At 42.4% G+C, this 24,846-nt stretch overlaps 1 protein-coding gene across 1 annotated transcript in view; it reads right to left on the bottom strand.

Moving 5' to 3' along the window:
* MASP2 (MBL associated serine protease 2) overlaps nucleotides 1-24,846 on the bottom strand; it is a 91,758-nt gene that overhangs the window by 29,754 nt on the left and 37,158 nt on the right. Inside the window, exons 6-7 of the mRNA XM_044282099.1 lie at nucleotides 20,154-20,347; nucleotides 8,430-8,577 (exon numbers count right to left, since the gene is read on the bottom strand). Coding sequence (XP_044138034.1) covers nucleotides 8,430-8,577; nucleotides 20,154-20,347 — 342 coding nt within the window. The remainder of the gene's footprint in view (nucleotides 1-8,429; nucleotides 8,578-20,153; nucleotides 20,348-24,846) is intronic.

The raw sequence follows: 24,846 nt of genomic DNA, 5'->3' as shown, positions 1-24,846 counted from the left end.
TCCTACCGAGGTTTCTTTACCTCTTTCAAACTGTCCCGATTTATGTGCCACGGTCGTACTTCCATGAGTTGCAGAAGGGTTTGAATAAGTTCATCTGGCAAGCTAGCAAGCCTAGGTTGGGGAGACAAGTCCTGACTAAACAGAAATCCCTTGGAGGGTTTGGCCTTCCAGACATACTCATCTATCATAGTGCCTCTGTGCTGACCAGACTTAAGGACTGGCTACATAAGGGTTCTCAGAAGTTGTGGATAGGTTTGGAGCAGTCCTTGTCTCCTCTCCCTCTTCAAGCGCTGCCTTGGCTTGAACTAGATAAACGTCCGCCCCCTGAGGATTGGCCATACCTGGTGAGACACGCTTTATCCATCTGGGATAAATGGATCTCCATGGCACAGGTGTCAGCTAGACCGGGCCCCATGACCCCACTGCATGGCAATCCTGCATTTTTACCGGGTCTTCGACCGTCTGCTTTTCTCATTAAGACTGTAGGGGATGGGATCCTGAGAGTTAGGGACTTAGTTACCTCGGGGCTCTTGTCCTCCATTGATTGCCTTAGACAGAATGTGGCGTTTGCACAAGTTTCATGGTTAGGGTATGCGCAGGTTAGATCTTATATGGCTCAGACGTTTCAGGGCAGAGCAGTGAGTCAGTTGTCTGATTTCGATAAACTTTACCTGGCCTCCATCGACGTTCGCGGTACAATATCATCCATGTATCAGGTTTTGCTGCAATCCCAAAATGGTGACAGAGCCCCCTGCTTCGCAAAATGGGAAAGCGATTTGCAGGTTACTTTCTCGGCGGAGGAGGTGGAGAAGATATGTACACTCTCCCACGGGATGTCCATGGCATCTCAAATTAAAGAGAAGAATTACAAAATTGTATCTAGGTGGTACTACTGCCCAACTACTCTGCACCAGATGTTTCCGTCGGTTCCCGATCACTGCTGGCGATGTGAAAGGGAGAGAGGTTCCATGCTGCACATCTGGTGGGACTGCCAGTTGATAAAACCGTTCTGGGAGAAGGTTTTGAGTATCTATACCAGCTTTTCGAACCAGTCTGTAGCTAATACACCCCAGACTACATTGCTGTCTTTACTTCCTGGCTCTATCTCGCAGGTTAAGAAAGGTGCTCTACGCCTATTCTTGGCAGCGGCGCGCATGGTGATTCCAAGGCACTGGAAATCCACTGCCCCGCCTACGTTGTCTGAATGGGCCAAGGAATTAAAGCATATCCTTAGGATGGAAGAGTTGATTGCAGATAGTCAGGAAAGAGGTGGGATTTATCAGAAAAGATACAATTCTCTGATTCTCTTTCTAGACTCTCAGAGATTTGGTGACTTGGTGCGTCCCTGAATAGTTCCCAAGTAGGGTTTTTGTCAATCGTTTCCCCCTTAGTACCCTTCCCTTTCCCTTTCCTTTTCCTCTTCCCTTTTGTGTCCTTTATGTCTAATGTGTGGTTGGGTCCCCCATTCAAGTTTACTTTCTTTGGGCGTTCACTTGCCCTTTCCGGAGTTAGAACGTGGGTAATTCGTTTGCATAATGTTAGCTCTCCCTGAATGGGGTCTTTATTTGGTGGGGACGTTTGAGTCCCGCTACTGATCAATACCATTATGATGTTACAACTGCTTTTGTTAGGGTCCTGCGTGTCCCTGTGTTGGACTTTGTCCACATTACTTGTCTCACCGCTTGTGATGTAATGAGTCATTTGCTTATGAAACACAAAAATGAATAAAATAAGATTACACATAAATATTCATATATTTCTGGCATAGGTGGAAATATATCACTGTATTCATGGAGGTTTGAATGATAAACTCACTTTTGCATGTTTTCTGTAATCCCTATTATATATCAGGTTACTACCTCATGCCCTAGTATCTGAAAATTGCCCGTAGTAAGTTTATTGATGTATGTAACACCACTTCTAATACTATCTTTACAGTGTAGTTTTCCTTTATCAATTTAGGCTAGTTTCATACTAGCACTAGAGATTCGGCAGGCTGTTATATGTTGGAAATATGTAGGAATGTGGCCGGATCTCTGCTGGTCCCCATTATATTTAATGGGGCCGGGGGCTGGACAGAGGCTTTCAACCTTCTGGCAATGCCGGAATGCAAAGAGATCAGGCAGTCTGTTACCTGCCACAACAGCCTGCTGGATCTCTGGCACTAGTATGAAACTAGTCTTAATTATTATATCAATGCACTGGATTGTTACCAGGCCTTCTAACTCACTACTTTAGCAGCTCCTATGTCTTAGACTTATTAATTACTGACTTTTAATGTTATCATTATGGGCTACTGTGAGCGCCTACAGTGCACGTGCGGGGTTTTGGGTGATGTCCGCTTTACAATGTAGCGTCCCTAGTGACCACACATACGCTGTAACCAAGTCCGACCCAGGCAGGTGACATAGGCTTCCCCTGTGACCGGTATGTCACCCTGGTGGTGGGGCCGATGTACGAACACTATGGAGGGCGCCAAGTATAAATGGCACCAAGTTCTTCTCCTTGTCTGACTGCAACTACCGCTACATCACACTGGCTGCCGGATACTGTGAGTGGCTCAATAATGAACCGGATGGTTTACACCATATGATATCTATTCTTCTGGATTTAAGCCTTTGATTGTTTGATCAGCATTGTTCCTTGTGGTGTATATCCATGTCACAACACTGATCAATCGATGAGTTAATGTCCAGGTTATCTTTAATTATTGATGGTCGTATGCTCTGGGTAGCACTCCTTGATCTAGCTCTGGACATGGCCATTGTGTTGTCTCTTTACACAGGACAATCGATTGGATATTAATCTCTAAATACGTTATAGGTCCCATGAAGAACCCAAGTGGGGCAAACGTGTTGGGACAGTGTGGGTTTAAATACGGTGTATCGGAGTAGGTTCCAGTGCAGGTTTCTCCCACAATCTGGGTGATTCCCTGTGGTTAGAGGTAGTTAGGGTTGACTAGGGAAAGCTACCACAGCCCCGCCCTATATGCTCCCTATTATGATAATGTCATTGTTTTTTCGTCATATTAATTTTGGACCCTTTATCTATTTTTGTTTTGTCTATCCAGTTACATTGGACTAGTTTTATCTTTATTAATTAAAAGTTATGTATTAATTCTTGTTTACATTCAGTCAGGCCCTATATTTCATTAGAAGGGCAGACGTATCTCTCAGCGTTGTTATTAGAATGATATTCCAAATAGCTCCTGAGAATGCTTACGTTAATACTTTGTTATGCAGAACCTAGACTCTACTTGAAGTGCTAAATATACATGCATTATTAGTTGCTACATACCTCTTACCCTTTCGAATTCTAAGGTTTTGTCACTTTATAATATTGTACCTGCAATTACCTATGTGAATCTGTCATCATACTTTGTCACCTGTACAATTCTCTGTTTAAAAAAAAAAATGTGTAAAACCCAATAAACGCTTTAATTATAAAAAAAAAAAAAAAAAAAAAAAAAAAAAAAAATCAAATAAAAAGTGAAAAAAGTTAAGATAAAAAAAAAAAACATTTATCACTGAATAAAAATTAAAAAAATAAAATACACTACACATATTAGGTATCGCCGCGTCCGTAACGACCTGATCTATAAAATGGTCATGTTACTTTCCCCGCACAGTGAACGCCATAAAAATAAAAAAATAAAAACTATGAGAAAATTGAAATTTTGCCCACCTTACTTCCCAAAAAAAGGTAATAAAAGTGATCAAAAAAGTCGCATGTACGCCAAAATAGTACCAATCAAACCGTCATCTCATCCCGCAAAAAATGAGACCCTACTCAAGATAATCGCCCAAAAACTGAAAAAACTATGGCTCTTAGACTATGGAAACACTAAAACATGATTTTTTTTGGTTTCAAAAATAAAATCATTGTGTAAAATGTACATAAATAAAAATAAAGTATACATATTAGGTATCGCCGCGTCCGTATCGACCGGCTCTATATAAATATCACATGACCTAACCCCTCAGGTGACCACCGTAAAAAAAAAAAAAAAAAAACTGTGTAAAAAAAGCAATTTTTTGCCATCTTACGTCACAAAAAGTGTAATAGCAAGCGATCAAAAAGTCATATGCACCCCAAAATAGTGCCAATCAAACTGTCATCTCACCCCGCAAAAAATTAGACCCTACTCAAGATAATCACCCAAAAACTGAAAAAACTATGGCTCTTAGACTATGGAGACACTAAACAATTTTTTGGTTTTCAAAATGAAGTTATTGTATAAAACTTACATAAATAAAAAAAATTGTATACATATTAGGTATCGCCGCGTCCGTGACAACCTGCTCTATAAAATTACCACGTGATCTAACCTGTCAGATGAATGTTGTAAATAACAAAAAAAAAAACATGCCAAAAAAGCTATTTCTTGTTACCTTGCCGCACAAAAAGTGTAATATAGAGCAACCAAAAATCATATGTACCCTAAACTAGTACCAACAATACTGCCACCCTATTCCGTACTTTCTAAAATGGGGTCACTTTTTTTGGAGTTTCTACTCTAGGGGTGCATCAGGGGGGCTTCAAATGGGACATGGTGTCAAAAAACCAGTCCAGCAAAATCTGCCTTCCAAAAACCGTATGGCATTCCTTTTCTTCTGCACCCTGCCGTGTGCCCGTACAGTAGTTTAGGACCACATATGGGGTGTTTCTGTAAACTACAGAATCAGGGCCATAAATAATGAGTTTTGTTTGGCTGTTAACCCTTGCTTTGTTACAGGAAAAAAAATATTAAAATGGAAAATCTGCCAAAAAAGTGAAATTTTGAAATTGTATCTCTATTTTCCATTGAATCTTGTGCAACACCTAAAGGGTTAACAAAGTTTGTAAAATCAGTTTTGAATACCTTGAGGGGTGTAGTTTCTTAGATGGGGTCACTTTTATGGAGTTTCTACTCTAGGGGGGCATCAGGGGGGCTCCAAATGGGACATGGTGTCAAAAAACCAGTCCAGCAAAATCTGCCTTCCAAAAACCGTATGGCATTCCTTTCCTTCTGCGCCCTGCCGTGTGCCCGTACAGTAGTTTACGACCACATATGGGGTGTTTCTGTAAACTACAGAATCAGGGCCATAAATAATGAGTTTTGTTTGGCTGTTAACCCTTGCTTTGTTACTGGAAAAAAAATATTAAAATGGAAAATCTGCCAAAAAAGTGAAATTTTGAAATTATATCTCTATTTTCCATTGAATCTTGTGCAACACCTAAAGGGTTAACAAAGTTTGTAAAATCAGTTTTGAATACCTTGAGGGGTGTAGTTTCTTAGATGGGGTCACTTTTATGGAGTTTCTACTCTAGGGGTGCATCAGGGGGGCTTCAAATGGGACATGGTGTCAAAAAAACTGTCCAGCACAATCTGGCTTCCAAAAACCATACGGCGCACCTTTCACTCTACGCCCCGCTGTGTGGCCGTACAGTAGTTTATGGCCACATATGGGGTGTTTCTGTAAACAGCAGAGTCAGGGCAATAAAGATACAGTCTTGTTTGGCTGTTAACCCTTGCTTTGTTAGTGGAAAAAATGGGTTAAAATGGAAAATTAGGCAAAAAAATGAAATTCTCAAATTTCATCCCCATTTGCCAATAACTCTTGTGCAACACCTAAAGGGTTAACGGAGTTTGTAAAATCAGTTTTGAATACCTTGAGGGGTGTAGTTTCTTAGATGGGGTCACTTTTATGGAGTTTCTACTCTAGGGGTGCATCAGGGGGCTTCAAATGGGACATGGTGTCAAAAAAACTGTCCAGCAAAATCTGGCTTCCAAAAACCATACGGCGCACCTTTCACTCTACGCCCCGCTGTGTGGCCGTACAGTAGTTTATGGCCACATATGGGGTGTTTCTGTAAACAGCAGAGTCAGGGCAATAAAGATACAGTCTTGTTTGGCTGTTAACCCTTGCTTTGTTAGTGGAAAAAATGGGTTAAAATGGAAAATTAGGCAAAAAAATGAAATTCTCAAATTTCATCCCCATTTGCCAATAACTCTTGTGCAACACCTAAAGGGTTAACGGAGTTAGTAAAATCAGTTTTGAATACCTTGAGGGGTGTAGTTTATAGAATGGGGTCATTTTTGGGCGGTTTCTATTATGTAAGCCTCGCAAAGTGACTTCAGAGCTGTAGTGGTCCCTAAAAATTGGGTTTTTGTAAATTTCTGAAAAATTTCAAGATTTGCTTCTAAACTTCTAAGCCTTGTAACATCCCCAAAAAATAAAATATCATTCCCAAAATAATTCAAACATGAAGTAGACATATGGGGAATGTTAAGTCATCACAATTTTTTGGGGTATTACTATGTATTACAGAAGTAGAGAAACTGAAACTTTGAAATTTGCTAATTTTTCCAAATTTTTGGTAAATTAGGTATTTTATTATGCAAAAAAATTAATTTTTTTGACTTTTTTTTACTAGTATCATGAAGTACAATATGTGACGAAAAAACAATCTCAGAATGGCCTGGATAAGTCAAAGCGTTTTAAAGTTATCACCACTTAAAGTGACACTGGTCAGATTTGCAAAAAATGGCCTGGTCCTTAAGGTGAAAATGAGCCCGGTCCTTAAGGGGTTAATTGGTAGTAGGCTTTCGAGCCTATACAGCTTGGAGTAAGACAACATGCATAAAGAGGATGATGTGGTCAAAATACTCATTTGCCTAATAATTCTGCACTCCCTGTAGGTAAGCTTACCGTCCACTCACTCCACGTGGGACGCCACGAACGGACATTCTTCTTGTAAATGTGAGTACCAGAGTCTCTTTCTGCAACTGCACTTTTGATATTGAACTCCGATCTATGGATCCATATTGCAGCAGTATATGAATATCAGACATCAAGAATAGTTCAGTATGTTATGCAGCAATTAGTAACACTAAATCAAAAAGCTACACTCTCCAGAGAGACTTTCATTGAAATGATATCATCACTGTAGATACAATCTATATAAGTGGCAGTGTCCAGTATATCGCTACTCTTTTTTTTTTTTATCACCCACTTTTGACTATCTCATACAAGTGCGTCACAGATATAGATAGATTTTCTATACACCTTTTTATATCTTTTTTTCAGATTACTGTAAAGTATTTTATCTATTAAAAACCTCATAGATTTTTATACCTTAGATCCAGTCTATGTGATTTCCATTTATAAGAGTGCCCATTCACTTCTTTATCTCCTTTACTTGGTGAACAGGGTGCAACATCAGTTTGGAGCACCTTGCCATCACCGATCAGAGGGAGAGCCGTCCTTTACATTCCTTACTAGATTCATTTTTGTATGTTATTCCTGACCTTGGATTACAACAAGCAGAGAAATGAGCCAGATACTTATCATCAGTCGCTGCAATTACAACAGCAGCAGCCAGGAGAGCGTGCTTTGTGAATTCAATTACCCACACGGACTGTGAAAACTCACCGTAACGGACATACTATAGCAGAATTCATGACAATAACCATTGTGATAGTATTACTAACCTGCAGAAAGCAATGACAAAGAGTTCAGGCCTATGAAACACCCCAGAATAAGTTTTGTGATGGACCATGGGAGTGACTAGTACTTAAAGCACCTGAAATCGAGTCCTGGGAAAGGCCAGTCACTGGGGGTCATTTATTAAAGGGGTTGTCTCACAAAACACATTCTACATTTGTACTTTGTATTTGTACTTTTGTAATTCCATGTAATAAAATTTTTAGTATAGCCAGTGAGCTACTGTATTCAATAAAATGTGCCTTTGCAGCGTCACCTGCTGTTTGTTATTTTCCTTATTTTTTGTCCATCTTGTCCATCTCACTGAGGTGGTCGCACGTGCTCAGTTTAAATCTTGAACTTCCACCAGCCATTTCTTCTTTTAGAAGCGGTGGCAGTTACAGGGAGAGACTGCAGCAGAAAGGACACTCCCCGTGAGCTACCAGGCTGAAGGCAATCCAGCAGATCAATTGGAGTAGTAAATGTGGAGATCTCTGGACCCATGTGCAGTACAGGAGCACAGCACATATTTTTTTTTTATAGGGGTGTCCACTTTTTTATTTTTGTAATTTCCCCCTCCCACCCAGACATGTGAAGGGAAGTGTACTTACCTGCTCTACTCTGCCCGGTTCCGGCTGCGTTAGTTTTGGGCTGTCTCCACTGCACTTCCACTTTCCGCACGGACAAGGTGACATGCACCGCTGCATTCAATGACTGGCCTCAGTGGTGAAATGTCACCTGGCGCTTGGGGTCACGTCACCGTTGAGGTCAGCTGTGCACATGACCCCGTCCTTGCAGGAAGTTTACATGTGGGGCCTGTAAATATAGTGAAGACAGCCAGGGACCCATGGAACTGGAACCAAGCAGCAGGGAGTAAATAGGTATGCTTCCCTTCACAGGTCCCACTTGGATGGGTGACCCCCATGAATGTTGTAAAAGATTGAATGCTAAGTTTTCTCTAACCTTTGGTTGTGTATTGCATTTTCCATCCCGTGTGACGTCCTGATTCGTCTGTTGTAAATACAATGTCCACCTTATTGCTCCTTGTATCCATTTCCGGAGGTAAAATCTCACCACAGAGGGGAGGAAGGGCTTTCCCACCAGCTGTGATCTGAAATAGAAAATGTAAAAGCCCTTCTAGATCAAATGACATTGGTCTGTTAACACTGGACATACATGCTTTATACGTGACAGACACATTGAGCAGACACTTTATATACAGATCATCCATTTGGGGTCTGAGGACAGCTTCACTCTCACTGACCAGTGGGCATCTAATTAAACCTTACCAGAATTACAGCGGTTTATCAGTTAAATGTGTTTTTGACCTCTTTCACCTTTCCATGTTTTTGATTACAGCGATGTTACTGCACATTGAATATCTAGTAATTAGGAAACCCTTAAAGAGGACCTTTCACCCCTCCTGACATGCCTGTTTTAATAGATTCATGCATTCCCCATGTAATAACAGTTCTGGAGCCTCTATTCTTATGGCTCTATGTTGTGCCATTACTTTATTATTTCTACTAGAAGTTATGAATGAGTTGCTAGCAGTCTGCAGTAAGGGTACAGAGGGGTGGTAACCAGTTGGGGGGGTGTACCTGCACAGTCTGAAAATGGCTGCACTGATTGGATAGAGTCAGACTGCAGGTACACCCCCAACTGGTTACCTCCCCTCTGTACCCTTACTGTAGACTGCTAGCAATTTATTCATAACGTCTAGTAGAAATAATAGAGGAATGGCACAACATACAGACATAAGAATAGAAGTTCCAGAATTGGTATTACATGACGTTCTTAAAACAGGCATGTCAGGAGTGGTGATAGGTCCTCTTTAAAGAAGATTGTATAAGTCTAACTTACTGGTGATGGATATGTCTGTAGTTTTGACCAGAATCTTAGGCAAGGACTTACACCTGGGGAATACAAGGATCGATTGAGACTGATTCTTTTCTTTGTAATGTTTTTTGGATTCTCCCAAGAATGTGTGTGCCACTAGAGTCTAGCAGCTGCTTATGACCCTTTTCCCTGTGTGTACACTGGTACACATCCATCTGAATATTTTGAATCTGGAAAGAAACTGGTATCTGGTTCTCACCTAAAGTTCCTTTAAACTAAAATAACAGTGAACTGTCTGGGTGAGAACCCCTTTAGAATTATAGTGGTGACCATATTGGTTGTCATTTATGAGTGAGATATAAATATGATGACCAATGTTACAGCTCCTAAAGGGGTTGCTGCCCAGCCATTTATTTGGCATAAAATGGAGAATTTGGATGATAATATAGTTGCCATGATAGATTGGTGAGTGGGAAATATGATTTAGTCATATGGTATGTAGCAGTCCCTATGGAGCAGTAATGGCAATCACATTGGCTGTCACCAAGCTTTAGTGACTTTAGTGTTTTTTATTTTTTTTATTTCAGGTGGCTCTGCAGTTGTGATCAGTGTCAGCGGTAAAGCCATCTTGTCACAATAACGTAGCATGTGTTCTTTATCTATAGGCTCATGTTTGTGAGGGGGTTACGGGTCATATTGTGCCTCAAGTAGCTGAGGAGAAGCTATGAATTCTGGCAGCTTCTGGACAGATTCTGTCAGGTCTAAAATGAAGATTAAACAGAGCGCAAAACTGGAAAATTACAAGAGTCCCTAAGGACACCGTATCAAATAGCAGAAATGTTGAATTTATCAAATGAATTTTTCTGCGCTTATAAATTGAGGCCATTTCATCAGTGTCCATAGATCACATTTCAAGACATGCAGCCAAGATAAATCTTCAACTTCACTGGCTTTCTCATTTTATTTGAGAAGAGAAAAAGAAGCTAAGAAAACATTTTTGTGCTGTATGCTGGTCCATGCACCTCCTGCCCAGATAACATCGCACAAAACCCAGAGCACATTCTTGTTGTAGTTCCCGATAAGCTACTCACTGAAACTATGCGGCTGCCGGTAAGTGCGGGTCAAGCACCAACATACCATACAATATGTGTGAGATTATGACATGGAATTTATATATGCAGTGACCCATTGGGGAGGTAAGGATGGGAGGAGTGGTAGTGGCTATGATGGTGGCAGTAGTAATGCCAGTTTACAGTGGCAGTCCTCACCCTGGCTCTCCCTGGTCCATGCAGTGAATGGAGGGCGCACTCTTTCTTCCCTTGGTGCACACCCTGGACCTTTCTGAGGCTTCTGCCTGTTGGTAGTTGGCATGCCCTTCAGGGGCATAGCTAAAGGCTCATGGGCCCTGGTGCAAGAGTTCAGCTTAGGCCCCCCCTTACACCCATGACAGCACCCTTGAAAGACCGCCTCCATCCAGGACAGGAAACAGGAACTTTCGTGGCGGGCTCTTAAGGAGGGGCTCTGCCCCTATACCACCAGTTCCTGTTTCCAGTCCTATGGATAGGACTTTTTTTTTGTGGAGAGCTAGATTTAGGCTGCAGGAGCCCCTGAGACACATCATGATAGGGGTTACCTGGTGCGGCATAAGTCTCCACTAGATGCCGCCTGCTGAGGTCTTTTCCTTCTGTGTCCTGGATGCTTCATCGGGCTGGTGTTCCTGGGCAGTCCCAGCATAACCGCGAGGTGATACTGACACGCCGGATCCTCCTGGCAGTGTTCAGGAGGTCTGCAGCCTTTCTCTGCCTGCCCCCCTGCCTGGGCAGCTTACAGGGGTGGGGTTAGAGTTTGTCCCGCGTGCTCTGTGCGCAAACCGGACATTGTGTGGCGCAACTTCCGGTATTTGGAACGCACGTGGATAGAGCGTTCCGGAAGTAGGGGAGGAACATCTCCTACTAAGGCCGCATGGGAGCAGTGGCAAGGACCCGACCTAGGGTATTTAAAACCCTTCAGCGCACGGTCAGAAGAAGCCCAGCCAGTCTAAAATCATTGGCGTATCCAGTCAATGACCAGGGGGAAGAACATCCCATGGCCTACCAAAGTCGGAAGCTGCTGGACCGAGAGGTAGGGTACGCCGCCATAGAGAAAGAATGCCTAGCCCCCGTATGGGCCCTCAAGCGCTTCCAGCCTTACCTCTAGAGAGTTTACCGTCCTAATAGACCACAACCCCCTGGTCTGGCTCAATCGCGTGGCTGGAGATAATGGACGTTTGTTACCATGGAGCCTTGCCCTCCAACCTTTACACTTTTCAGTACAGTACCGGCCTGGGAGAGATAATAAGAATGCTGATAGCCTGTCCCAGCAATTGGATGTATAAATAACCCTGTACCCCTGGCACAAGACCACCTAGCGACCAGTGACAAGGTTACTCGTCAAGGCAACCCCGGACTAGCGCTCCAAGAAAGAGGAAGTTATGTCACGGAGCGCTGTGACTTTAAGACTTTGTTGGTTGCCCTTTGCCCCCCCCCATTGACTTGCCCTGTGTTCTCCTATGTGTTCCCCTGTCCGAGGACCATCTTACTTGTCCACCTAAAGGGAAATGTGTTGTATTTCTATGTATTCCCCACCCCCCAGTGGCCTCACATATCTGAGAGATAGGTATGCTTCAGATTTCTGATTAACTTATCTGTAAGACTCAGAGGCCCCTGGGAATGGCTACAATGTTTTATCTGTTTGTGCCCTACTATGTCCAGGGGTATATAAGATGTGTGGTTTTTAATAAAAGTGGAGCATTCTGCCTGTTTCAAAGAACAAAGGAAGTAGTGTGCGCTTATTTGAATCATTACAGCAGGGATCCAGACTGGCTCATCCTGAGAGATCTAACCAAGGAAGAAGAAACACAGAGAGCCATCCAGGTTGGAGGAGAATTTTTAAAGGCACAGTGCAAGCACTGTACCCAGACAAGTGAACCCGTTTCAAACTCGTCTTCGGATGAAGAAACCACGGGTAGACCTTTATTTTCCCCTGAGGAGACGGAATCTCTGCTGAAGGCTATTAGAGCCACAATGAAAGTGGATGAATCTAAACAACAGAAGTTGGTCCAAGATATAATGTTTGGTGATCTGGGGCACAAAAGATCAATAGTTTTTCCATTAAATAAAAACATAAATTTTTTAATTCAAAAAGAATGGAAAAAACCTGATAAGAAATTTTTTATTCCCAAAAATGTTAAAAGAAAATACCCTTTTGAAGAGGATGAGTCCTCCTGCTGGGATAGGCCTCCTAAATTGGACACTCCAATCGCTAAGATGTCTAAAAAATCTCAGAGCGCTGTGTATGCAGAGCAGGAAGCGCTAAGCGCTTCCTGTTCTGGCCCGGCGATCATGTGACCGCCGGGACCAGAGAGTGCAGGAGCTGTGTGAGGTCTTTCAGAGACCTCGATCAGCCCATCAGTCCTGCACTGAGGCTGTACAGCACTGTATTACGCTGTACAGCCTCTCGGGGGGGGGGGGGTGTATTTCTCCTGTAACTGGGGCTACTATGTCAGCCCCAGTTACAGGAGACATCAACTGTGAAAAAAAAAAAAAGAAAAAGTAAATGTCCCCCAGATGTCTTGTATGACCTTATGGGGGACGGAAAGTGTAAAATAAAAAATAAAATAAAAAAAGTGTTGAAAAATAAAAGGTTTCACATGTAAAAAAAAAATTCCCCAAGTAAGGAATAAAAAAAATTAATGTTAAAAATAGAAAACATAAAATAAAATAGACATATTTGGCATTGCCGCGTCCATGACGGTAGGCTCTCTAAATATATCACATAATCGACCCAGTCCAATAAACACCATAAAAAATAAATAAAAAATAACTGTCAAAAAAAGCCATTTTTGTCACCTTACATCACAAAAAGTGCAACACCAAGTGATCAAAAAGGCGTATGTCCCACAAAATGGTACCAATAAAACCGTCACCTCACCCCGCAAAAATTGAGCCCCTACATAAGAATATCTTTAAAAAAATAAAAAACTATAGCTCTTAGAACATGGAGACACTAAAACACCTTTTTTTTGTTTCAAAAATGCTATTATTGTGACAAAGTGAAATAAAATAAAAAAGTATACATATTAGGTATTGCAGCATCCGTAAAAACCAGCTCTATAAAAATATCACATGACCTAACCCCTCGGGTGAACACCGTAAAAAAAAACAGCGTCAAAACAAGCAATTTTTGTCAACTTACATCACAAAAAGTGCAACACCAAGAGATCAAAAAGGCGTATGTCCCACAAAATGGTACCAATAAAACAATTAAAACATAATTTTTTTGTTTCAAAAATGCTATTATTGTGTAAAACTCTAATAAATAAGAAAAAGTATACATATTAGGTATCGCCACGTCCGTAACAATCTGCTCTATAAAAATGTCACTTGACAGAACTCCTCAGGTGAACGCTGTAAAAATAAATAAATAAAAACTGTACTAAAACAACCAATTTTTTGGTCACCTTGCCCCATAAAGTGTTATAATGAATGATCAAAAGATCATATGTACCCAAAAATAGTACCAATAAAACTGGCACCTTATTCCCTAGTTACCAAAATGGGATCACTTCTTGGGAGTTTCTACTGTAAGGGTGCATCAGGGGGGCTTCAAATGGGACATGGCATCTAAAAACCATGTGGATTTCTTTTTCTTCTGCGCCCTGCCGTGTGCCCATACAGCAGTTTATGACCACATGTAGGGTGTTTCTGTAAACCGCAGAATCTGGGTAATAAATATTGAGTTTTGTTTGGCTGTTAACCATCGATGTGTTAAAGAAAAAATTTGATTAAAATAGAAAATCTGCCAAAAAAGTGAAATTAACAAATATGATCTCCATTTTCCTTTAATTCTTGTGGAACACCTAAAGGGTTAACAAAGTTTGTAAAATCGTTTTTAAGTAACTTGAGGGGTGTAGTTTCTACAATGAGGTCATTTATGGGGGTATCCACTATGTAGGCCCCACAAAATGACTTCAGACCTGAACTGGTCCTTAAAAAGTGGGTTTTGGCAATTTTCTTAAAAATTAGAAGAATTGCTTCTAAACTTCTGAGCCTTCTAACATCCTAAAAAAATAAAATTACATTTCCAAAATGATGCCAACATAAAGTAGACATTTGGGGAATGTTAAGTAATAAATATTTTATGAGGTATCACTTTCCGTTTTAAAAGCAGAGAAATTGAAATTTAGAAAATTCCAAATTTTTCAAAATTTTTGGTAAATTTGGGATTTTTTCATGAATAAAGGTGAAATATATTGACTCAAATTTATACACGAACAAAGGATAAACTGAGACTAGACCCGTCTAGTCTCAGTTTATCCTTTGTTCGTGTATGCTTATGTACACTGAGTGGGTATCTTACTATATAGGGTACTTCCCATCACATAGGATCTCTATAAGTGAACGCAAATCTATGTGTTTTCTGTGACTGTTGTTTTATGACTCAAATTTATAACTATCATGAAGTATAATGTGTCACGAGAAAACAATCTCTGAATGACTTGGATAAGTAAAGGCGTTCCAAAGTTATTACCACATAAAGTGAGATATGTCAGTTTTGCTACATTAGGCCTGGTCAGGAAGGGGGTAAATGACCCAGATGGGAGGTGGTTAAAAAGGCATGGGAAGCCTCAACCCAGGCATTTAAAACTAATATTGCCACTACCTCTACTGCCAGGTCATTAAAGTTATGGCTACAAGAACTGGAGTCCCATATCCAGAATAAAACCTTCAGAGACTAATTACTAGCAGTGTTTCCTACCATCCTTAAAGCAGTGGACTTAATCTCGGATGCATTAAAATTAAATGTGAGGTCAGCAGCTCTGTCTAATTCTGCAAGAAGTGCTATTTGGTTTAAGGGATGGTCTGGTGAAACAGGTTCAAAGAATTAACTTTGCTCTATTCCGCGCCAGGGAGATTATCTCTTTGGGCTGGTTTTGGATGACCTTTTAGAGAAGGCCTCTGATAACAAAAAGGGGTTTCCTGTCTCCAGACCTCCCAAAAGGCAACAGTTTTTTCATAGAAACAAATTTTCAATAGAGACAAAAGACAGAATTTTCGATAAGAAAACAAAAGTAGGAAGGATAACGGATTCCTCTTTAATTTTCAGAATTAGTATTATAACAGACTGGTTCCGTCTAGAGTTCGTCTCTCACCCACCGGAAAGATTAAAAATTACAAATCTTATTCAAAATTCTACAAGAAACCTAGCACTAAAACAATAATTTTTTTCCCTTCTAAATAAAAAGGTTCTGGTTCCTGTTCCAGACTCAGAGAAGGGGAGGGGGTTTTATTCATCCCTTTTCCTTGTACCCAAGCTAGACGGATCATTCAGAATGATTTTAAACCTGAGAGACTTAAATCAATTCCTAAAATACAAAAAATTCAGAATGGAATCTGTACAGTCCTCCGTCCGCGCTATTTTCCAGTCAGGCTTGAAGTCAGGGGGCAGCGGCCTCCTTGCTTCAAGTCAAGGTAACCGCGCCCCCTTCCCTGCCCCGGCTGTCCGTCACAGGACAAGGGGCAGGGAAGGGGGCGTGGTTATCTTGCCCCTTTTCTTCAAGCCTGACTGGAAAATAGCACGGTCGGAGGATAAAAGATAGTTTTTCATACTTCTGCCTCAACAGAATGCAGTAAGAATATCATCATTTGAAACTCACTGCCGGCTACTTGAAGGTACTGCTGGCGGTTTGGGATAGCTTTTGCCACTGACAGGTTCCCTTTAAGTCCTGGGCTCAAAACAGTCTGTTACGTAGGAAGCCCTGATTTCCACCCGCACCTCTGTCCCTACCTACTTGCATGGCCCATCCTGACTGCGTACAACTTGGCGGCAGTCCCTAGCTTAGATACGTGAAGGGGCCTAAAGAGGAAGGAGAAACCGTCAACCTTAGAGTAAAGGAAGCAAAAGGTCAAGGCCAGGAGGTCTCATAGCTACACAGGGAGAAGGCAAAAACAAGGTCAATACAATCTGAAGTCAGCCAAGAGGTCACGTCAAATCCAAGGAGGTCACAAGGTTGAGGTCAAAACTAGCCGAGGTCAAAACACACAATGGTCAATATCCAAATACGCAGGTGAGGGTAGCAAAAACCAATCACAGGCAACCTGTGGCTGTGGCTGCCTGTTTAAATAGCCCTAAGTGGCAAGTCACGTTACACAGTCCAATACTGCTGAGCGCCGACTCACCATTATTGGTGCTCAGCATCCCTGCATCTCGTTGTCTAGGGGATGGAGGACGCTGGCCGAGCTGAGCAGGAATGTGCAGCTGGATCCTCCCGGCCCCCTGGTTACTGTGGAGACAAGGACGACGACCGCGTCCCCGCTCCCCTACATGCACGGGATGCCGGCGGCACTGCGAAGGGGATGTGCATCACCGGTTCCCTGTTACACAGTCACTGTACTTTACTTCAGACCAGGCCCCAGTCAGAGCAGCACATCTAAAGTCTGTTCAATTCAGTCTCTAGAAGTGGCACTAGTTTGCTTGACTAACCTATAGCAATATTCACTTTCAAAGCAGTGCACAGGCCAGCAATGTCATGTCACTTAGTCACACTCCTAATGAAGTGGGTGGAGTGTGACTGAGTGACATCATTCAGACAATGCCGGCCCACCTGCTGCTTTGATAGGAAATGTTAGCCCTTTACAGCGTCATGAGGGAGGAGCTATAGAAAGCCATGAGGGGAAAGAAAAACTATTTAAAAAAATATAATTCTCCACTGTATTAACAGACAAAAATAAACTGTCAAATGAAATGCAAAGTGTGAAAGTAAACTCCTCATTTAAAGTGGCCTGTTTGACCCAGGGAAGATGTGCAGCATCTTAAAAAGATTAAAATAGACAAATCGCCGGGACCAGATGGCATACCCCCTGTATCCTAAAAGACCCTTATTTCTGATATTTAAGGACTCTATATTGACAGGGAACTTTCCACAGGATTGATACTTAGCAAATGTAGGGCATACGGAATCAAAATACGGCCCGTATACGGAACGCAAAAAAAACCGCTCGTGAGCATAAGCCCTAACTCCGCCATGTTTGGTAAGCAAGTGTGCTGGACATTAGGACGGAGAGGATGGAGGTAATATGAAATTGCTAGGATGAATACCCAAAAAGATATTTCAATACAAATATTTTAAGGCACATATGGTTTACAGCAAGTGCTCATAAAAATTTTCATTAATGGTCATTACCATACTCCCTGGCCTCCTCTGACATCACAGGTGGGGGGGTTATGGGCAAATCTACAGAATCTTTTTAACACAGGTATGGAGAAAAGCAACTGTCATTTCTTTGGGATCACTAGCTTGATAGACTGACTGATATTTCTGCTTCCTCAGGCAACCAGAATTAACTGTTATGTAACGTATTAAGTTCTGTTTTTATCCCTTTTATTTTCCAAACTGTTATTTTGCACTATATGTATATTTTATGTTGTATTTTCTATGACCCCATTGTTTGTACGCACTGTACTTTTTTTTTTTTTTACTTCACTTAAATAAGAGCCTTCTTGTGTTCTAACGATTCCATGACCTTAGAAGAAGCATTACCTATAGTGTGGTTTTAACCTGTAAATGCTTGCAGTTGTAGTGTCTACTTGGGCGTTACTTAAAACAAGGTTTTAGATTGATTACTTTCATATGACGGAGTACTGTCAGAGGAAAGTTCAGCGTGACCCTGCAGGCTCCCATCCTGAATCTAAGTCTGTACATACTCAGATTGGGTCACCGTCACTAGTGGGCCACCTCAGAGGTAAATAGTGGGCCCTATTCTCTTCAGTATATTTATTTATGATCTTGTAGAAGGCTTACACAGTGAAATATACATTTTTGAAGATGACACTAAACTGTGTAAAGTAACAAAAAAGAGCACGGCACACTGTTACAGATGAATCTGGATAGATTGGAGGCTTGGGCAGAGAAGTGGCAGATGAGGTTTAACACTGACAAATGTAAGGCTCTGCACATAAGAAGGAATAATGCAAGTCACCCGTACATACTAAACATACTGGTAAAACACTGGGTAACACTGACATGGAAAGGACTTAGGACTTTTAGTGGACAGTAAACTTACCTAAGGCCAGTAAGATTATGGGTTGCATCAAAAGGGGCATAGATGCCCATGATGAGAACATAGTTCTAGCACTTTACAAATCACTAGTCAGACCACACATGGAGTACTGTGTAGAGTTATGGGCTCCTGTGAACAAGGCAGACATAGTAAAGCTGGATAGGGTTCAGAGGAGGGCAACTAAAGTAATAACTGGAATGGGTGGACTACTGTACCCAGAAAAATGATCAACATTAGGGGAGGGGAGATCTAATAACTATGTAGAAATATATCAGGGGTCAGTGCAGAGATCTCTCCTATGATCACTTATCCCCAGGACTGTGACTGTGACGAGGGGACATCCTGTACGACTAGAGAAAATAAGGTTTCTACACAAACATAGAAGAGGATTCTTTCCTGTAAGAGCAGTGAGACTATGGAACTCTCTGCCTGAAGAGGTGGTGATGGTGAACTCATGAAGATTGTTCGAGGGGCCTGGATGTATTTCTGGAGTGTAATAATACAGGTTATATTTATTAGATTTCTCGAGATGTCGTTGATCCAAGCAGTTATTCTGATTGCCTGATTTGAGTCGGGAAGGAATTTTTTCCCCCTAAAATGAGGAAAATTGGCTTGTACCTCAAAGATTTTTTTGGGCCTTCCACTGGATCAACTTGCAGGATAACAGGCTGAACTGGATGGACAGATGTCTTTTTTCAGTCTTACAAACAATGTTACTGATTAGTTTAGCAAAGCAGCGCCACTGCTAGGGCAGCTGGTGGCTTGGGCCTAAATTGAATAGATTTTACATGTGTAGGGGATGATGCTCTGAGCTGGGCCCAGAGTGATGAGGGCACTGATGACTGTCACACACAAGGAGATAAGGGGACAGTAATGACTGACACACAAGTAGTTAACGGGACACTAATGACTGACACATAATGTATATCAGGCACAATTCTGAGGTATTCCACAGAGCTTGTCTTTCCCAATGGCTGTGTAAAGGCAGCTGCAATGATGGTAGTAGTAGTACCTGAGTTTCTCTCTAAACACTTTAAAATCTTCCCAAACTGACCACAGGCATGCAAATATTTCACAATCAGTACTGCAATTTCTACTGCACATTTTCATTTGAGGATAGGTCATCAATATGAAAATCCTGGAAAACTCCTTTAAATAATCATGTAGCTGGGCCCAACCCACTATTAGGCCCTAGGACCCAATCAAATCCGGTGGGTCCACAACCAGATTACCAGTGCCCAGAAAGTTCACTCCTTCCCCAACTGACATATAAAACTCCAGGATGCCCAGCATTTTCAAACTGCAAACCAGGAGAAGATGAAGTAGCGTGTGTAATATCTAAAGACCAGGGCCCGCACTTAGAAAGAGAGTAGGAAGCAGTGACTTGACTCATTTATACAGTAAAAAAATCATTTTTATATCCACTCCTAACAAGAGCCATAACTTTCCAGTGATTCTGTCAACATAGTTATATCAGTGATTTCATTTTTTTGGCAGGACAAGTTCTACTTGAATGGTACCATTTTGAGGTACATATATTGTATTAGAAGAATGCAAGGGTGGAGTTGTGATGGGTCAGGGGGCCCTGAAATTCATGATGTCATATTTCAATACAGGGAGAGAGAAACCTACAATCAGATCCAATTTACAATTCAAATAACATTTTAGAATACTGTGATTATATGATTTTAACAAATCTGCTCAAAAGAATTCTGTCTCTTAATTTCATATGACATAAACTGTCTCTTACCTGTAGACGGTCATAAGGACATACAACATCTGGATGTGACTCTACATCAAAGTGCAGAAACCTCAGCAGGATAGAAAATCCTTCTTCAACTTGAATCCGATATCTGCAGTTTGTCATTTTAGGGTAGCTCTTGGGAAAGTCTGGGCTTATAATCTCACCTGAACGTGTGGTGTAGGTCACATCATCACATTTAACTAAAAAAGAGAAATCCCTTTTAATGCTGAGATGATCAAGTTTCAAATTAACAGTTAAGTTTTGGTGAGAACCGTAAGTTAGGCCGGGTTCACATCGGTGTTATTGAATTCCATTATAGGTTCCGTTATAACAGAGTTATAATGGAATGTAACATAATTCTAGGACAGAATGCAAAATGGAAGCCTTTAAGAGGCATTCTGTTTTGCTCCAGAAGTTTACAGGTCGGTGAACACAAGGTCACTGAATGGAGCTGCAGAGAGAAGGTGAGTATTGTGACGCTTTGCGATCCACAGCGATACTAGGAAATCGCAAATGCGCCATATTTCGCAATCACAGAGACACCAGAGCCTTCACTAAAAATCTTCTCTTTTCACTAAAGGAGTAATTCACAGAGCAGAGGTGCCATTATCACCTCCTTGTGACAAACCTTTCCTGCCCCATGCCAAGTTGAGTAGCCATCAATCTAGTTCTCTTATGACAGAACCTCCTTAACCTGTTCTTTCTGCAGCCATAGTGTCTCCAATACCAGCAGGGTTCTCACACCTTCAGTCTTGCCAGTGCGCTTCAAAGAGAGCAGGACAGATTCTTATCAGACAGCTGTTTGAGACACAAAAAGAGGTCACCGGGCAGCCACCTCTAATACATAGCTTTCATATTTGCATCCATATTTACTCATATTTCCTGGGTTTTCGGAACCAATGCACTGAACCATCTCTTCAGGGATTATTCCAGCCCCAATAATACACCTTTCAGGAAATCGGCCAGTCAAGCAGAGATTCTCTCTCTCAGATATCAAAGCTCTCAGGGAATCCAAATGGTAATTCTATCCTGTTTGGTATCAGAGGATCTGTAAAATTGTGCTGATTCTCAATATGACCTCTATGTCCTAATTTGACCCACGGGTACAGAGAAACTGGCACAGCAAAGATTCAGCCAGATTTCCTCTGTCCAGGGCAGGAACTGCCCCTCTTCCAATTACCCAAGGCTGGACTTGTGCGGGTCGCAAACCCCTCCCCACTACAGAGTGGGTAAAACCCTGTGACACATTCAGCCCGGGGTCCTTCTTCTACCACCTGACGTTGACTAACATGACGACCGCCCGCTGGACACGGGCACACCCCACCATCTTGGATTATTCTACAAAGACTTTGCCTTTTACTGGACTTTACCACGGTAATTCTGAACTTACAGACATTCTATTCCCTTCCACCTCTTACCTAATTCTATCCAAACCAATCTGTTCAACTGGCAGGTATATTTTTCTGTCAGCTTTAATGTATATATTTTTGTGTATAGTTTTAGAATAAAAACTAACGATTTCATCGTTCCAGTTTTGCCCTTGTTACTTGATGACCTGATCTAGAGGACCCCGCAAAGCTCCTTTGCAGCCACTGCCCGTGATCACAGAGCCCTTCCAGAGAGTGGCAGTGGATATAATTGGTCCCCTTCCCATTCCTGGCAGTTCTGGCAAGCGCTACATCTTAACGGTCGTGGACTATACCACCCGTTATCCAGAGGCGGTAGCACTGTCTTCCCTTAGGTCGGCCACGGTGGCGGACGCCTTGATTGGGATTTTCTCGCATGTAGGTTTCCCCGCCGAGATGATCTCTTATCAGGGCTCTTGCTTCATGTCGGAGCTAATGGAAGCAAATCAAGCACACCACTTCCAGTGCGTATCACCCGCTAACCAACGGCCTTTGCGAACGTTTCAATGGAACGTTAAAGAAAATGCTGGCCACGTTCGTGGAATTGCAGGGGAAGGACTGGAAGCGGCACCTGCCTCATTTGCTGTTTGCTTACAGAGAAGTGCTACAGGAGTCCACTGGGTTCTCACCCTTTAAACTCCTATATGGACGAGACGTCCGAGGGCCCTTAAAACTGATTCGGGAGACCTGGGAGGGAAAAGGTGACCCCTCAGAAGTCTCCGTGGTTGAATATGTCCTAAAATTTCAGGACAAGATGGAGTCCCTCATGACCATAGTGACGGAAAACCTCGCAAACGCACAGGCCAAACAGAAGGCTTGGTATGATCAGCATGTCAGAGAGCGGTCATACCAAGCAGGTCAGAAGGTTGCAGGCTGCTATGGATGGGCCATACACCATTCTGAAACAGGTGAACCCAGTCACTTACCTAGTGAGTCTCGGGGGTAAGCGAAAAAAACGGTTCCACGTGAACATGTTAAAAGCACACGAGGAAAGAGAGCAGTATGTATTAGCAGTGTGTAGCCAGCTAGAACCCGAAGAGCCAGATCCACTGATAGACTTGCTAGCAGAGCTACGAGACGTGGCAGATGATTAGAACATCAACCCCCACCTCTCGTACCCACAGAAGCTTCAGCTCACTACTCTCCTGAGTGCGCACAGCGCCACATTCTCATGCATCCCTGGCCAAACCAACCTAGCAGCTCACCGAGTTCACACAGGGACCCAAAAGCCCTTACGGCAGGGCCCCTATCGCACCTCACCCGAAGTGCAGGCTGAGATCAAACGAGAGATTGATGAGATGCTACAGTTAATGGTCATCCAGAAACCCTCTAGTCCATGGGCCGCCCCGGTTGTTTTAGTCCCCAAAAAGGACAAGACAACCCTGTTCTGTGTCGACTATCGGAGACTGAATGACATCACCATAACCGATGCGTATCCCATGCCTCGAATTGATGAATTGCTGGATCAGCTGGCTGTCACGGACGGTGTACAGGAAACAAGACAATGCAACATGCATATAAATGTCACGGACGGTGTACAGGAAACAAGACAATGCAACATGCATATATGACTCACTGGATCCAAAGCTAAGGAACCAAAAGGGAGACCCCTGCACCAGACCTGGCACTTTCCCTGGCTGCTCAGCCTATGCAAAAATCCCAAAGGTGGATGGTTGCATATCCACGTACCTCGACTATATAACACCTGAACACCCTACAATAGTGAGGGGACACGACCACCGGCTCCCTACACCAGACACGGAGGGAGTCAGGGTCACCTGGGATCCAGCAAACAGAAAATAACAGATAAATGTACAGCACTTAACTTAGTAGTAGACTGGGAAATAGGATCAGCATGCACACACACTCCAGGAAGAAGTATAAGCCGCCCAGTAATGCATTATGGGGAGGAATTTAAAGGGAAGCAATCAGTCCAACTACATGACAGCTGAGAGAGGCTAACGAGATGAGGAACTGAACACCACAACAAAAAAAACTCAAGGAGGAGGTTCTGAAAGGCTTCTGTCAGAGCTTCTCAGCTGTCTGGTTGTGACACTGGCGTCCGCCAGCTATCTAACAATCATGGACTTGAGCCGTGGATACTGGCAGATTCCGCTTGCGCCAGAGGCAAGAGCGAAATCCGCATTCATCACCCCTTCTGGCCTCTATGAGTTTACTCGTATGCCCTTTGGGATGAAGAATGCGCCCGCCACCTTTCAGCGGGCCATGAATGAACTGTTGGAAGGAATGCAAGGTTATGCCCTAGCATATCTGAACGATATAGCCATATATAGTCCAACCTGGGAAGATCACCTTGACCATCTGTCACAGGTATTGGGAAGACTGTCCGCTGCCAATCTGACCGTTAAGCCCAACAAATGTCAGATTGCCATGACCTTCTTCTACCATCTGACGTCGACTAACATCACGACTGCCCGCTGGACACGGGCACATCCCACCATCTTGGATTATTCTACAAAGACTTAGCCTTTTACTGGACTTTACCGGTAATTCTGAACTTACAGACATTCTATTCCCTTCCACCTCTTACCTATTTCTATCCTAACCAATCTGTTCAACTGGCAGGTATATTTATCTGTCAGCTTTAATGTACAGGTCCTTCTAAAAAAATTAGCATATTGTGATAAAGTTCATTATTTTCTGTAATGTACTGATAAACATTAGACTTTCATATATTTTAGATTCATTACACACCAACTGAAGTAGTTCAAGCCTTTTATTGTTTTAATATTGATGATTTGGGCATACAGCTCATGAAAACCCAAATTTCCTATCTCAAAAAATTAGCATATTTCATCCAACCAATAAAAGAAAAGTGTTTTTAATACAAAAAAAGTCAACCTTCAAATAATTATGTTCAGTTATGCACTCAATACTTGGTCAGGAATCCTTTTGCAGAAATGACTGCTTCAATGCGGCGTGGCATGGAGACAATCAGCCTGTGGCACTGCTGAGGTGTTATGGAGGCCCAGGATGCTTCGATAGCGGCCTTAAGCTCATCCAGAGTGTTGGGTCTTGCGTCTCTCAACTTTCTCTTCCCAATATCCCACAGATTCTCTATGGGGTTCAGGTCAGGAGAGTTGGCAGGCCAATTGAGCACAGTAATACCATGGTCAGTAAACCATTTACCAGTGGTTTTGGCACTGTGAGCAGGTGCCAGGTCGTGCTGAAAAATGAAATCTTCATCTCCATAAAGCTTTCCAGCAGATGGAAGCATGAAGTGCTCCAAAATCTCCTGATAGCTAGCTGCATTGACCCTGCCCTTGATAAAA

This window comes from Bufo gargarizans, chromosome 2 (genome assembly GCF_014858855.1).
Source record: "Bufo gargarizans isolate SCDJY-AF-19 chromosome 2, ASM1485885v1, whole genome shotgun sequence".
Classification (NCBI taxonomy): Eukaryota; Metazoa; Chordata; class Amphibia; order Anura; family Bufonidae; genus Bufo; species Bufo gargarizans.
The sequence above is the reverse complement of the archived record's forward strand: the minus strand, read 5'-3'. Positions and strand labels throughout refer to the sequence as shown.